Here is a 15,534-nt window from a genome sequence, read left to right on the forward strand (position 1 = left end):
TGGAGAGGGTCTCCTTGCTGGTGGGAATTCTCTGCAGAGTCCCATGGTGGCACAGGGCATCACATGGAGAGGGGGCTGAGTGTGCTATCTCAGGTCTCTCTTCCTCTTCTTATAAAGCCACCAGTACCATTCCCATGAGAACTAGTTAATCCATTAACCCATTAATCCATTCATCAGGACAGAGCCTTCATGACCCACTCGACACTTAGAGGCTCCCCCTCAATATTGCCACATTGGGGATTAAGTTTCAACCTGAATTTTGGAGGGGACAAACATTCAAACCATAGCAGAGAGGGGAAAATGTTTAAACAGACATTTTATGCCAAGACTTAAACAGATTTCATTATGCAAAGAAATAAAGAAGAAATCACATGTGAAGTGGTATATTTTGGTAGTAACTCCAGGGTGTTATCTCCTTTGCAAATAATAGGATCCCGTAAGTAATTTACATTTATCTCTTACAGAAAATGCATCAGAAACATGGATTGGTTTGAGCAGCAATAAAATTCCAGTTTCCTTTGAATGGTCTAGTGACTCTTCAGTCATCTTTACTAATTGGCACACACTTGAGCCGCAAATTTTTCCAAATAGAAGCCAGCTGTGTGTCTCAGCAGAGCAGTCTGTAAGTCAATTCATTTGTTCAGTGTTCACTTTACTGGTCTTGTACTGAAGGCCACCTATGCTGGAGCCTTGGGCTATGGCAGAGACCAAGACAGGCACAATCCCTGCTCCTCATGGGCCTTCCGTGTTAGAGAGTAAACAAGTACACACAGAAAAAACGTGGTAATTATAGTTGTAATGATTGCTCCAAGGAAATATGTGACATGATAGTGAAAAGCTTGGGTTGGGAAAGGATAAGATAGTCACAGAAAGCATTTCTGAAAAGTTGACATTTAAGCTTGGACTTAAAAAAAAAAAACAAAACTCTCAGAGAGAAGGGGGAAGAATATTCTAAGCAGAAGATGCAGAGGGTAGCAAGTGCAAAGGCCTAAAGACAGACCAAGACTTGCTATGTTGAATTATCAAAAAGGAGACCAGTGGTGAGGAGGTCGTAAGAGACGGGCAGTAGGAATTCTAAAATGCCAGGTTTCTAGACTGTGGTACAGTAATCAATAAAGTGCTTCAAGGAAACAAATGGCATGATCTGATTTACATTTTAAAATTAACTGTGGCTGCTACACAGAAAATGGTTAGGAGAGGGATAAAATGGAAGCAGAAAAGCCAGTTTGGAGGCTACACCAGAGTTGAATTAGGGTAGTGACTGTGAAGAGAAGTGGACAGATCCAAGTGTGCTTTGGAGAACAGGAGGTGTTGCTAAGTTAGATGTTGGGGTGGGAGAGAGGTCGGCTTTTGGCTTGAGCAACCACGGTTTTGGTGGATGGTGGTGCCATTGACTGCCGTGATGAAGATGAGGGGAAGAACTGAGGGATGGAAGATTACTCTGGAGAGTGATGGTTTTTAAGCTCCTTTATCTTATTCACATAAAAGGATTTAAACAGTATGTGTAACCTCTTTGAAAATTATGGATCAGTGGCAAGTCTTGCTCTTTTCCTCACGTGGATGGAGTGGTCCCAGTAGTCTGAACACCACATTCATCCCTATGTTCTAGTCTCTCATTTATCTAAAACATCTGATTATACAGAATTAGTTTAATACCAAGCCATTTGAATAGTTTATTATGCCTAAAACAGACTTAATGTCTTTGATCAAGATAGCTGCTGAATACAGTGGCTGAGTTTTAGGAGGTTGTTGGGACTTGGTAGATGTCCTTATTCTTCTAACCACCGGGATACTCTGTCAAGTTCCCCCAAGAGGCAGTTTATTAAATGTTACTGACATGGCTTGACAAAGTAATTATGCCAGCCAAACAGGAAGCATTTCTGAGCACTTAACTTTTGTGACATGTTTCATGGTTTCATCTTTTAATGCTAGCACAGACAATTACAATTGTACAGTGCAGTAACAGTTATACATGCTAAGGCCGTGTCTCTCAGCCCCATATGAAGAAGGAGAAACATACCTCTCAATGTTTGTCTTGGGTCTAGCTCTGCTGAAATTCACCACAATGTTTTGTTTGTTTGTTTGTCTGTTTGTTTGTTTTTGAGACAGAGTCTCACTCTGTCACCCAGGCTGGAGTGCAGTAGTGCGATCTCAGCTCACTGCAACCTCCACTTCCTGGATTCAAGTGATTCTCATGCCTCAGCCTCCCGAGTAGCTGGGATTACAGGCCTGCACCACCACGCCTGGCTAATTTTTGTACTTTTAGTAGAGGTGGGGTTTCATGTTGCCCATGCTGGTCTCAAACTCCTGGACTCCACCCTCCTTAGCCTCCCAAAGTGTTGAGATTACTGGCGTGGGCCACCGCGCCTGGCCCACCACAGTTTATTCCACAGTATCTGCTGATTTATTGGTTCATTAGTTTTGATATAATTTAGGTGATCATTTCTTATTGACAGGCATGGGTATGTTGCTCTGCAAGTTTACAGAACAGGAACCAATATTTGGACAGAGATTATTTTTTAAGAGATTGAGGATAAGTATTAATAGTATTGGACATGTCAGGACAATGCTGCCATAAGTGTAATATTTTGTGGCCCCTTTTCTGGCAACTCAGAAGCTCCTTGAATAGTAGATGTATAAAAAATAACATTTATTTCCTGGAGTAGAACTCAGTATGAATATAATTATTATAATTAACAAGTTAACAAATCACAGTTGACACAAATTTGAATATGAGAGCCTAGGAAACAATTCATTTGTTCTTCCATTCATCTAACAGTTCTTAACTACAGAATGCCTGACACTATCCTGTAACTGGATGGTTTGCTGGAAGACTCCCTGGGGGAGTGATGCAGGGCTCCTCTTACAGATGAAGGTGTCAGCCCTGGATGTTGTATTTTTCTAAGGGTCATGGAAGGGCTCCACATTCCCCTAAAATTCTAGATGTGTGAAATACCACCTGGAATTTGAATTGTGTAACTTTAGCCTAAGGTTCTGATTTGTGTTATTAAAAAAAATCCTACAGGAAGGTAAAATTTTAATCTGTTAGCAATTATTATATCATTATTAATGAAAGATCTGAGAGTAGCCTTCAATAGGATTACAGAAAAACATGAAAGTATCTGCCTAGCATATAAAGAGGAGATGGGGTGGTGCTGTTTGAATTCCTGATGGAGGGATCATTGAAGGGTGAACGTGAATTTCATCTATGCCAGTATTACCTAGGGTGCTTCATGGTAGCTTCTAGGAATTTCCCCAGCATCAGGTAGAGACATGAAAGCAGCAAAGCATTTAATGTAACACTTAGAATTGGTTGAAGAGAGGTATCAGCACTCTCACTTGGTCAGGAGGATGGCTTCATCCCAGTGGTTCTCACAGTGTCACCCCCAGACCAACAGCATTAACACCACCTGAAAGCTTGTTAGGAATGCCAATTCTCAAGTCCCACCAGACCTACTGAGTGAGACACTGGTCTTGCAGCCCAGTCAGCTAGGTTTCAGTTAGCCCTCCAGGTGCTTCTGGAGCACACTCAAGATTGAGAACCGTGGCTCTATCCCATCTTTTCACAGAAAAATTGAGAACAGCTTAATGGAAAGCCAGGCTGACCTTTGTATTAATCCTAGCTCCAATTGTTACTGACTCTAGGACCATGTAAAATGCTAACTCTAACCTTTAAAACGGGAATAATAATCCCTACCTCACTGGAGCATTGAGATAATAGATGAAAATCGCCCTGCATTAAGCCAGCACATGGCGGCTCTCAAGAAGCACCAGTTGTTGATAGTTGCTTCCTCTCTCCCGCCCACTCAGTTACAGATTGAACACCTTGGAACTCGTGCTGAAGAGAGGGGCCTCCCATCCCTAGAGAAAGTGTGAACCCTTTCCATGACAAAGTGGGGTGCTGCCTGAAACATTATCCCATGCGGGAGCACATTATTCATCATATTTTTATTTGTAAGAATTGCTATGGCCCACCAGCATCAGCACAGAGTGTATTCATTCTCTTGTAACATTTTTCTCCATAGGAGGGACACTGGAAAGTCAAAAATTGTGAAGAAACACTTTTTTACATTTGTAAAAAAGCAGGCCATGTCCTCTCTGATGCAGAATCAGGATGTCAAGAGGTAAATGCTGTTAACATTGCAATTTAGGTACAGGAACTTCATAGCTAGATATCAATTCCACCATCAATTTGAAGTGAATTTCTCTTTCTCCTCTCTCTCTCTTTATCTCTCTCTCTCCTCTCTTGCTCTCTCTCTCTCCCAACCCCCCTTCTTTCCTTTCCTCTTTTTTTTTTGTCCTGAGAAACATTGTCTTGCTATCTTCTACACGGGATTGCTTTTCTTTTGAGATTAAAAATGTAAATGGTCCTGATACAGCATCTGTACAGTGACTATCCTGTCTGTGTGATGCCCTGTCTCACACTTGATTTTCCTAGTTTTCTTTCTTTTTTTTTTTTTTTTGAGATGGAGTCTTGCTCTGTCACCCAGGCTGGAGTGCAGTGGTGCGATCTTGGCTCACTGAACTTCCATCTCCTAGGCTCAAGCAATTCTCTTGCCTCAGTCTCCCGAGTAGCTGGGACTACAAGTATGCGCCACTACGCCTCGCTAATTTTTGTATTTTTAGTAGAGACAGGATTTTGCCATGCTGGCCAGACTGGTCTCGAACTCCTGACCTCAAGTGAACTACCTCCTCGGCCTCCCAAAGTACTGGGATTACAGGCTTGAGCCACTGTGCCTGACCTATGGTTTTCCTAATTTTCAAGTGAGATGTCAGAAAACAATTGTGTTCCTCTGAGTCAGAGTGAACTATGCTGTATCAGTCTCAACAGTTTTCCAGACCTGGTTTTTATGCAACTATGCTTTAATTATTTTCTCTTCTAATCCAGTTATTTGTGTTGCAATTGAACAATGACCCATCCCCTTAGAATCTTCATTTTATTCGTTAATCAATGTGTAAACATGTGAACTACTCTTCATACTCTAGCTGGATAACAGATGTGCCATAGCTGACATGTCACCATTTTATCTAATGATTACAATTTTGAATTATAGCTGATATCTGATTAATCTCTACCTGATCTGAAATATTGAAGACGGGGCAGGGGCGAGGGTGGGGGTATTTGTCTTACTGTGGCTTCCCAGGAAACTCAACGTGTTTTATTTTTGTTGAAAGGACAATTAACTTTTTACACTGCAGAAACAGAACTGATGTTCTATTCAAACTTTTGTTCACTGCTTCCCTTTTCCAGCCGGCATTACCAGTATTTAAAGTTTCTGAGTTCATAGCCAGTTCTCTAGCTTTGTAAGGAAATTTCCATTAATTTTATTATGCATCAGTCTATGAATATGGTTTTGAAAGTTTTCTCTTTCTTAGAACGTTGCTTCAATGCAATTCTCTAAACAGTCTGCACTTGAAAAATCAATTTGTAAAATCAATCTTGATAATTTCAAAGCAAAAAAAAAAAAGTGATTTGTTTTTCCTTCTGAGTCACTTTTTTGGGATTGGACAATATGAGCAATTCCTTCAGTCTTGTCACCACCATCCTTTCATTTAAAAATGAAATAGCACCTAGTGTACAAAGGGTTAACTTATATACTCAGTTATCCTTCCCGCATTCATTGTGTGGACAAAGCCTTGAAGTAACAAGTCTGTTTTTCTGACTATTCTATGCCAGATCTATTTTTCCCTCCCTTTTCTTGAGCCTGTTCAGTTACTGGATTTTTTTGTTTGTTTGCTTTGCTAAGCAGCCTATGATCTAAAAACTTCTAACGAAGAAGAAATACATTATCAGAAAGGTCAGATTGCCAGCCTCCCTCTCCCTGTCCTTCCAAGTGCAGGAGCAGTCTAACATCCCTGCTCCTATCCTGGAGGGATGCCTGAAGGAGCTGTATGGAGCTGTCAGGTACTCACAGAGAGAAGACTGGGAATAGAGGTGAAAGAGAGTGAGTTCAGAGCAGATCCTAGATGGCTGGATGTGGGAGCTCCTGTGCTTCCCACCTCAGTTAATGATATGTTTGAACTAACATAGCTGATTTCTAAATTAAGGTTTTCTTTAATTTACCGCAAGACCAAAATCTTTTCCAAGAAATTTATGAGAAATCATGTTATGACTGATCAAAAGCTGGCAAGTATTGGCATAGCATAAAATGAAGAGTGTTTTAAAACTGGTGAATAAATTAAAATAGATAAAAATCATGTGATCATAATATTGGGAAAAAAAAGAACTAAAATAGCTCAGTTTAAATATAGAGGACTAATGAATGTATGTCTTTCATACTGTATGATTTCTGATGAGATCGGGCACGTTCAGGGTGGTATGGCTGTAGACTGTACTGCATGATTTCAAAGAATAGAGCCACCCTTCATTGTTCCCAGGGTTAAGACACAGACCTGCGTGTTTGTCATTTTTGTCTGAGTGCCAAAGCTTACTTTCTTCCCCTCTAAAAGGCGAGCCAGTTAATTTAGTAATAATCTTTACCAAAAAAAAAGAAAAAATACATATATTGGCCATTTTCTATTTGGAAGCATTATGCTCCAAACAAGACCATCCTGGACTATGCCAGAATTGGGTTTCAGGCCCAGCTGATCCACTAGTTTGACTTTATCCAAGTCCCTAATCTCAATGAATCTCAGTGGGATAACATGAAATAATCAATATGAAAGTTGGAAAAATCTATAATATTATCTAGATATATATTCTCTTTGTTCATGTTCTCTTTCCCCTCTGTTCAATTCTGAAATCTCTATCTGCATTGTCCTTCTCTGATTCTCAGAACTGCCCCATAAATACTATTACTATCCTCATTGTATAGATGAAAAAACTAAGATATTAAACAAGGTTGCACAGTAGTGGAGCCAGAATTCAAACCCACGCATCCTGACCCTAGAGCCAACACTTAATTTCTACCCTCCTGTCAGGGCCATTTATATGAAATTCTGTAAGTAAGGGCGGGGGGGGGGGGAGAGAGAAAGAGAGAGAGAGAGAGACAGAGACAGAGACAGAGAAAGAGAGAGAGAGAGGGGCAGAGATCTCGAATGAGTGCCCTTTATTTTCATTTACTTTTAAGGTTTCACATTTTAAGTAAATTAAAAATTTTACGTTTTAAGATAATAAATCAAATAAATGTAGAAGTGGCTATAGTTAATGGTGTTACCAGATAGAAGAAATATAAAAATATCAAGACGAAAATTCAAGGAGTTTTAAAGGAGTAAGAGAAGACAGTCATGTAGGTGGTAAAAGAGTATGCAAAAATATCTCTTGGTATTTAACTAAATCAGATTGTGTCCTTAATTTCCCTTTGATTCTTTTTAAGGGATGGGAGAGACATGGTGGATTCTGTTACAAAATTGACACAGTCCTTCGAAGCTTTGACCAAGCTTCCAGTGGTTATTACTGTCCTCCTGCACTTGTAACCATTACAAACAGGTAAATTAAATTTTTTTTTAACAGAAGCAAGACGGCTTTGACATGAGGGCTCTTGGAATGATAAAATCTAGCTACAATCATAACTCGTCAAAATCTAAATCGTGCTATACATCAAAGTACAAAATTATTTAAATTATTTATTGAGATGAATTTAAATTATACTGTGTTATTCCAGAATTGGTTTTTGAGTAATCAATAATAAAATTTAAGGTGACCTTTACTTTCCATAAAGATTTATTAATTATCCAGCTTTTCTAATATATTCAGATGTTTTTAGATTTTATCTTCTAACTGCTTATACTGGAAAAGAAACACATTATTTATTTTTTATTTTATTTTATTTCATTTTTTTGAGACAGAATCTTGCTCTGTTGCCCAGGCTGGAGTGCAGTGATGCAATCTCAGCTCACTGCAACCTCCACTTCCTGTGTTCAAGCATTTCTCCTGCCTCAGCCCCATGAGTAGCTGGGATTACAGGCACCCACCACCACGCCCTGCTAATTTTTGTATTTTTAGTAGAGACAGGGTTTCACCATGTTGGCCAGGCTGGTCTGAACTCCTGACCTCAAGTGCCTCAGCCTCCCAAAATGCCAGGATTACAGGTATGAGCCACCGTGCTCAGCCAAAACACATTACTTAACAAGTATTTTTTTAATGTAATGTATGTGAGTTGTATCAGGGTGTTTTTAGCAGAAGAGAAACTATAATATGTAGAAGATATTCAAATCCCTCACCATCACTTCTATTTTATTTAGACTGAGACTTCTCTGTGCACATATGCCTTCTTGATGCTGGCACAAAAACTGTGCCCTTTTTACACTCCATACAATCTGCAGCATGCTACCGATGCATAATACCTGTAGGGGATAAAAGTACCAAGAGCAAAGGTGACCTCATATCACTATCGATGCCAGGAGGACAGTGGGGGCTGGAACACCTGGGAGACCCATTCCTCCTGGGGAAGACAGAAGCAGGGTAGAACTCCAGTGGTGCCACAGGAAACTACACCTGCAAAGCAAGTCACTTGCATATTTGCCTGGGCCATTGCCTTTAAAAATATTCACTGAATACCAGCAAATAGGACAACTGGTTTTACCTAGAGACCCTTCCCATGTAAGTCTAATTTGTAGAGGAATTCCTGTATAACTTCTCTGCTCCTCCCATATTGGAAGTCAACATCCAAAGCTGCCAGTATGTCCTTCCTCCTCTTACCCTCTTACTTTCTTGCCTTCTTACCTAACTTCTGTTCCAAACAATGCACAGGCATGCATACACACACACACACACGCACACACACACACGCACACAAAAAGCACACATACACACACGCACTCAAATGGATTGATAGCATTTGGTAGACTAAATCACCTCGTGAAACATTTTACTTTCAGGAGATCCTCCCATCGAAATATAGCACTACCTTTGATGTATTTCAGCATTGTTTTTAGTTTTACCTTTCTCCCCCCAGGTTTGGCTAACAGGCAGAAGAAAGCCTTTATCAATTTATTAACTCACCCAAAAGGTTCCAAGAGCACCCTGGGTTGGAAGTCCCCCAGTCAGTGAGTCAACATTGGACTTTACAGGAGCCTGACCAATGAAGCTATATGCTCTTTTGTTAATTACAATTTCATTATGTTTTTTACCAAAGAAAATAAGTCTAATTGTTTCACCTGGTTTTTATGTCTTATTCTTTATTTTTTTGTTTAATGTTCATTGAGTGCCTGCCACATACCTGGCACTGTGTTAATTATTTTTCATATGTTACCTGACCACACAAAAAATTAATAGCCAAGAGTTTATTAGAAAATTATTTTTTGAATACCTGTTTTGTGAGAGGCCCCGTATTAAACACTGACATGCTACACACAAGAAATAAAAGGCATGCTATTATTGTCCAGTGCTTTCTGAAACCCAGCAGCTGAAGAGATAGAACATAGACACAAGAAATAAGTGAAGAAGGTAGAATAGCACAATAAATGGATAAACTCACAGTGACATTACAGATAACCCATAGCACCAAAGTGACCCAAGCTAAGGCAGAAATCTGTTAGAACAAATGCTTCACATTCTATGAACCCTTTGGGGACCTCATACAAATGACAGAAAGTATCTGAGAAAAAAAATCTGTTTCATTTTCCCCAAAACTGGATACAAGACTATGTTGTGAATACTTTTAAATGTTTTCTCTGGTAAACTGTAGTCAGTAGCCAGCGCTCATGCCCGATCCAGCTCTAAAGCAGAACTATGGCATGGGAAGTCTGTTTTTATCCCAGTCTTGGCCTCCTAGGCCTGTCCAGATTGCCCTGTGCTGGCGTGCTGCCTGGTCACCAGTCAAGCCCTGAGGGAATACAGATGAACAGGGATGTGTCATCTGTCCAAGTCAGTTAACAGATACTTATGCTACCCCCAAACATGTCTACATTCAAAGCAGCGACTCCCACACAGGACTCACCAGTTGAAGAAAGGAAGGGCCAATGCTCTTGATTTTTAATCATTCAGACCCCATCAGGGAAGAAACAAGGGTCCACACCGTACTACTTTTGATTCACAATACACATTGGAATTTTTGCAAACGCACCTTTTGTCTGAGAAGGTTTGGCAGTAGACAGAAAGTGTCTCAGATCCAGGAGTGTCCACTAACGGCCATGGTAATCATTTTCTTCCATTACTGATTTCCTGTTTGAGTTAAGACACTGCTGTCACTCTTCAGTACCCAAGCTTGTAGTTGCTAATTGATTTTCCACTCTTCTGCACAATGGAATGACAGGTTTGATGGGCACAATTAGAACCACCTGCTACAAATTACTTATTTCTTTTGTGATCAGGCAACTGCTCCTGGTCTAAGACTTTTAACACTTTGTGGAATAGAGAGGGGAAGAAAAACAGATCCTTATTGTTGAGTAACAAATTTGTATTTGCTTGCTGATTGTTACAAAATCTTTTCAGGCCTGGCCACTTTGCTTCCAGACAAAGCATGAATGCAGAAGTTGAGTTCCAAAATTATAACGCATAATTGGCTAAATCCATGTATGTCTAAATTTTGAATCAATCAGCCATGGAATATTGGTACAAAATAATCCAAATGGCATTCAATTTTGTGAATTTTGCCAAAAGTGAGAAATTCTGCAATATCTCATTTTCTCCTAAGTTTATTTTACTTTCATTTATTTTTGAGGCAGTGTCTCACTCTGTTGCCCAGGCTGGAGTGTAGTGGTGCCTTCATGACTCACTGCAGCTTTGACCTCCTGGGCTCAAGTAATCCTCCTGCCTCAGCCCCCCAAGTAGTTGGGACTACAGGCGTGTACCACCATGCCTGGCTAATTTTTTAAATTTTTTTGTAGAGACAGATTCTTGCCATGTTGCCATGGCTGGTCTTGAACTCCTGGGCTCAAGAAATCCTCCTGCCTTAGCCTCTCAGAGTGCTGGGATTATAGGCGTGAGCCACTGTGCCTCTCCTAAGCTTAAATGTGCATTATTTTAAAGCATTTTTACAGCTCTACCATTTTCCTGCAACTGTCATATCTCCCCAAAACACTTTTGCAGTTAATATTTTTTATTGTGGTAAAATATAGATAACACACATATAAACATAAAATTCACTATGTTAGTCATTTTTAAGTGTGCAGTTCAGTGGTGTTAACTGCATTCACATTGTTGTTCACCACTACCATCATCCATCTCCAGAACTCTTTTCATCTTCCCAAACCGAAACTCTGTACCCGTTAAACAATAGCTGCCTATTCTCCCCTCCTCCCAGACCCTGGCAACTACTATTCTATTTTCTGTCTCTGTGAGTTTAACTATCTAGGTGTCTCATGTAAGTGTAATTATGTTTTTTCTGTATCTGCTTTATTTCACTTAGCATGTTGTAGTGTCAGCATTTCCTTTCTGTTTAAGGCTAATTAATATTCCATTGTATGTATATACACATACTGTTTATCTATTCATCCATTAATGGATATTTGGGTTGCTCCCACCATTTGGCTATTGTGACTAATGCTGCTATGAACATGAATGTACAAATACCCTTTGAGTCCCTGCTTTCAATTCTTTGGCATGTATGCCTATAAGTGAAATTGCTGGATCATATGAAAATTTAATTTTAAATTTTTTGAGGAACCGCCATACTCTTTTCCATAATGGCTGCACCATTTTCCATTCCCACCGGTAGTGCATAAGGGTTCCAGTTTCTCCACATCCTAGCCAATGCTTCCTATTTTCTGGTTGTTTTGTTTTGATAATAGCCATCCTACTGGGTGTGCAGTGGTATTTCGCTGTGGTTTTGATCTGCATTTCGCTAGTGATTGATGCTATTGAACATCTTTTCATGTTCACGTGCTTATTGGCTAGCTATATATCTTCTTTGGAGAAATGTCTATTCAAGTCCTTTGCCCATTTTTTAATTGGGATGTTTGTCTTCTCTATTGTTTAGTTATAGGAATTTTCAATATATTCTGGATATTAATCCCTTATCTGATGTATAACTTGCAAATACTTTCTCCCATTTTGTGGGTTGCCTTTTCATTCTGTTGATAGTGTCCTTTGATGCACAAAGTTTTTAATTTTGATGAAGTCCAATTTATTCATTTCTTATTTTGTTGCCTGTGCTTTTGGTATCATATACAAGAAATCATTGCCAAATACAATGTTATGAAGCCTTTTTCCTATGTTTCCTTTTAAGAGTTTTATAGTTTTAGCTCTTATGTTTAGGTCTTTAATCTACTTTGAGTTCGTTTTTGTGCATAGTATAAGGTAAGGGTCTAACTTCATTCTGTTGCAAGTGGATGTCTAGTTTTCCCAACACAGTTTATTGAGAAGACTGTCCTTTCTGCACTGAGCAGTCTTGGCACCATTCTTGAGAATCATTTGACATATATGCAAGGGTTTATTCCTGGTCTATTCCACTGGCCTATGTGTTAGTCTTTCTGCTAGTACCACACTGGTTTTTTGTTTCATTTTGTTTTTGAGACAGGGTCTCACTCTATCACCCAGCCTGGAGTACAGTGGCTCCATCATAGCTCACTGGAGCCTTGACCTCCTGGGCTCAGGCCATCCTCCCGCCTTGACCTCCCTAGTAGCTGGGACTACAGGCATCTACCGCCACCACTCACAGCAAATGTTTTTTATGTTTTGTAGCAACAGGATCTCCCTATGTTGCCCAGGCTGGTCTTGAGCTCCTGGGCTCAAGCAAGCTGCCTGCCTCAGTCTCCCAAAGTGCTGAGATTATAGGCATGAGCCAATATGCCCAGCCCACACTGTCTTGATTACTGTAGCTTTGTAGTAAGTTTGGAAATCAAGAAGTGTCAGACCTCTAACTTGGTTTCTTTTCACAATTATATTGGCTATTCAGGATTCCTTGAATTTCCATATGGATTTTAGGATGAACTTTTCTATTTTTGAAAAAGATATCATTGGGATTTTGATAGGGATTGCATTGAATATATACATCATTTTGGGTAGTATAAGCATCTTAACAATATTAAGTCTTCCAAGCCATGAACACGGGATTTATTTCCATTTCCTTGTGGCTTCTTTAATTTCCTTCACCATTTTGCAGTTTTCAGTATACAAGTCTTTCTCGTTTGTGTAGTTTATTCCTATGTATTTGGGGGGCACTATTGTAAGTGGAGTTATTTTCTTAACTTCCTTCTGGCCAAACTCCACATCGTTCTTCCTGTCGATGACCTGCCGGCCTCTGCCGGTGCCTGTCGGTGTGCTCTTGTACCGGTGTGTTCCTCTGGATGTCCAGCCGCTTGTCTCTCTTCCCACTAGGGTCTCGGGGGGTTTTATAGGCAGAAGATGGGGGCGTGGCAAGCCAGGGTGGTCTTGGGAAATGCAACATTTGGGCACGAAAACAGAAATGCTTGTCTTCACCTAGGTCTGGGGGCACAGGCCGGGGGTGGAGCCCTAACCAGGAACCCTGCCCTTCTCCTCCCAGCACTTCCCTGACCCCGTATTACTTACTCTGCCTTGGAGGAGATAGAGAAAAGCAGATCGTATATTATTGAGAGCACGAACCAACTGAAGTGTAAGGAAAATTACAACAGCATGTAGGCAATATTTAGTCTTCTATACATTTCTTTTGAAGCACATTTATGTAAGGTTCTGCCAGTATGATCTGGATTAAAAAAAGAACTTTTCCTGTTTCGAATGTGTGCTATTTAGGTTATTAATAGAGTATCTGCAGAAAATATTTACTAAAGCATGATGAAAATCCATTTCCCCTGCAAAGATGAGTACCATAAATGCCTAAGATCTCTAAATGTTGCTAATAATATCTGTAAGACACTTAAAATTTTTCCTTCTTTTTATTCTTCTCTCTTTTTATCTCCTATTTCCTTTGAGACTCCTCTATTCATAAATGACCCCATTGCTTTTGCTTCCCTTAGCAAGTTAAGGATGCACAGTAATGAAAAAAACCACCAAAATTGAATAAAAAGGTCTAATTTGCTTTCTCCTTAGGTTTGGCTTCAGCCTTTCCTTTCCCACTGACTCAGCAGGTCTGCCCGGAAGTCACCACTGTTTCAAATGTGTTTCTTCTAACTTTATATGTTCTAAAAATAGCTTTCTCAAGATAGTTTCAACTTAGCTGAAAGGTTCAATGCTAGTTAAGTTTTAATAGTCATGATTTTCTTGGTAGGTGTGCATGTGGAAGCATGTATGCAAGTTTTCTAGATTCTGCTTTTGACGCATTCATACTGGAAAGGGGGCACTGCCACCAATCATTAAACAGTAATTCATTCAGCTGTTTGGGAAGTACATTAGTGGATGTAGAGCTTTAGATTAGTTCCTGGGCTTTCACATTTTTCTTCAGTGAACATGCAGATTTAAACACATTTGAATAAGCTGAGACCTACCTGTGCCTATGAACACACTGATTTGGGAGACATAAAATTGCTACTTTAATTTCTGTTTCTTTCTCCCCAGGCAAGTATGGTAGGTGGGTGCATGTGAACTCTGTATTAGTAAATGCTCATTCAGAAAAGCATAATATCTTTCCTCCTCCCTCCTGCCCACCCTTACCCCATGCATATTGTGGCATGGTTTGTGTGGTGTGTGGCCTAATTACAAAATAGGCCACATCGTACTCCAAGAAATGCATTGCTGGCCATATGAACTTTACCACCTATGCTTTGAAATTGGAGCTGGACTTTATTCCGTGCAAGAATTAAGCCCCATATGCAAGAGTCAGATTCTCCTCACTCATGTATTTCTGGGAATTGCACTGACATTCGGCATTTATTAGTAATGTTCAGGGTCTTTGGGTGTTTTCCTGCTCCATGTTCTAAAGAATTAATGAGAAACGCTTACTCTGGGGCCATTCTGTGCACTTCATTATGCTTTAATGACTTTTTTTATTGCCCAGAAACTTAATATAATCACTTCTTTTTTCTCCTTTTAAGGTTTGAACAGGCTTTTATTACCAGTTTGATCAGTAGTGTGGTAAAAATGAAGGACACTTATTTTTGGATAGCTCTTCAAGACCAAAATGATACAGGAGAATACACTTGGAAGCCAGCAGGGCGGAAACCTGAGCCGGTGCAGTACACACACTGGAACACACACCAGCCCAGTGAGTAGAGTGAGCTGCATCGCCAACCCTCCCTCACCTCTGGCTCCTGTTTTCTTTACTCCAAATTCCTTCTACCCCTTGGTCCACCTCCTTTGATTCTTTCTTAATGTTTTCTTAATGCCTAAATCAACTACAAGGATCAGCACAGGTTAACAGGGGGTGACATATGGCTGATCTTTGTTTTTATTTATTTATTTATTTACTTATTTATTTGTTTGTTTGTTTTGAGACAAAGTCTCGCTCTGTCACCCAGCCTAAACTGCAGTGGTGCAATCTCAGCTCACTGCAGCCTTGACCTCCCGGGCTCAAGTGATCCTCCCACCTCAGCCTCCCCAGTAGCTGGGACCACAGGCATGTGCCACCACACCCAGCTAATTTTTGTATTTTCTGTAGAGACAGACTGGTATTGAACTCTTGGGCTCAAGCAATCCGCCCACCTTGGCCTCCCAAAGTGCTGGGTTTATAGACGTGAGCCAAATTGCCTGGCCCGATGGTCGTTTTTAAAACTATAATCCATATGAGTCATTTGACA

At 40.1% G+C, this 15,534-nt stretch overlaps 1 protein-coding gene across 6 annotated transcripts in view; it reads left to right on the forward strand.

Annotated features, from left to right (window-relative positions):
• Positions 1-15,534, forward strand: part of PLA2R1 (phospholipase A2 receptor 1) — a 126,291-nt gene that overhangs the window by 43,335 nt on the left and 67,422 nt on the right. For all 6 annotated transcript variants that reach the window (XR_007718443.1, XR_007718442.1, XM_050752867.1 and 3 more), the window contains 4 exons: positions 465-622; positions 4,026-4,124; positions 7,317-7,429; positions 14,833-15,002. Coding sequence is in view for 4 of the 6 variants with exons in the window: in XM_050752867.1 (XP_050608824.1) it covers positions 465-622; positions 4,026-4,124; positions 7,317-7,429; positions 14,833-15,002 (540 nt within the window). In the remaining 2 variants the exon portion in view is untranslated. The remainder of the gene's footprint in view (positions 1-464; positions 623-4,025; positions 4,125-7,316; positions 7,430-14,832; positions 15,003-15,534) is intronic.

The sequence above is a fragment of the Macaca thibetana genome, chromosome 12 (assembly GCF_024542745.1).
Source record: "Macaca thibetana thibetana isolate TM-01 chromosome 12, ASM2454274v1, whole genome shotgun sequence".
Lineage (NCBI taxonomy): Eukaryota > Metazoa > Chordata > Mammalia > Primates > Cercopithecidae > Macaca > Macaca thibetana.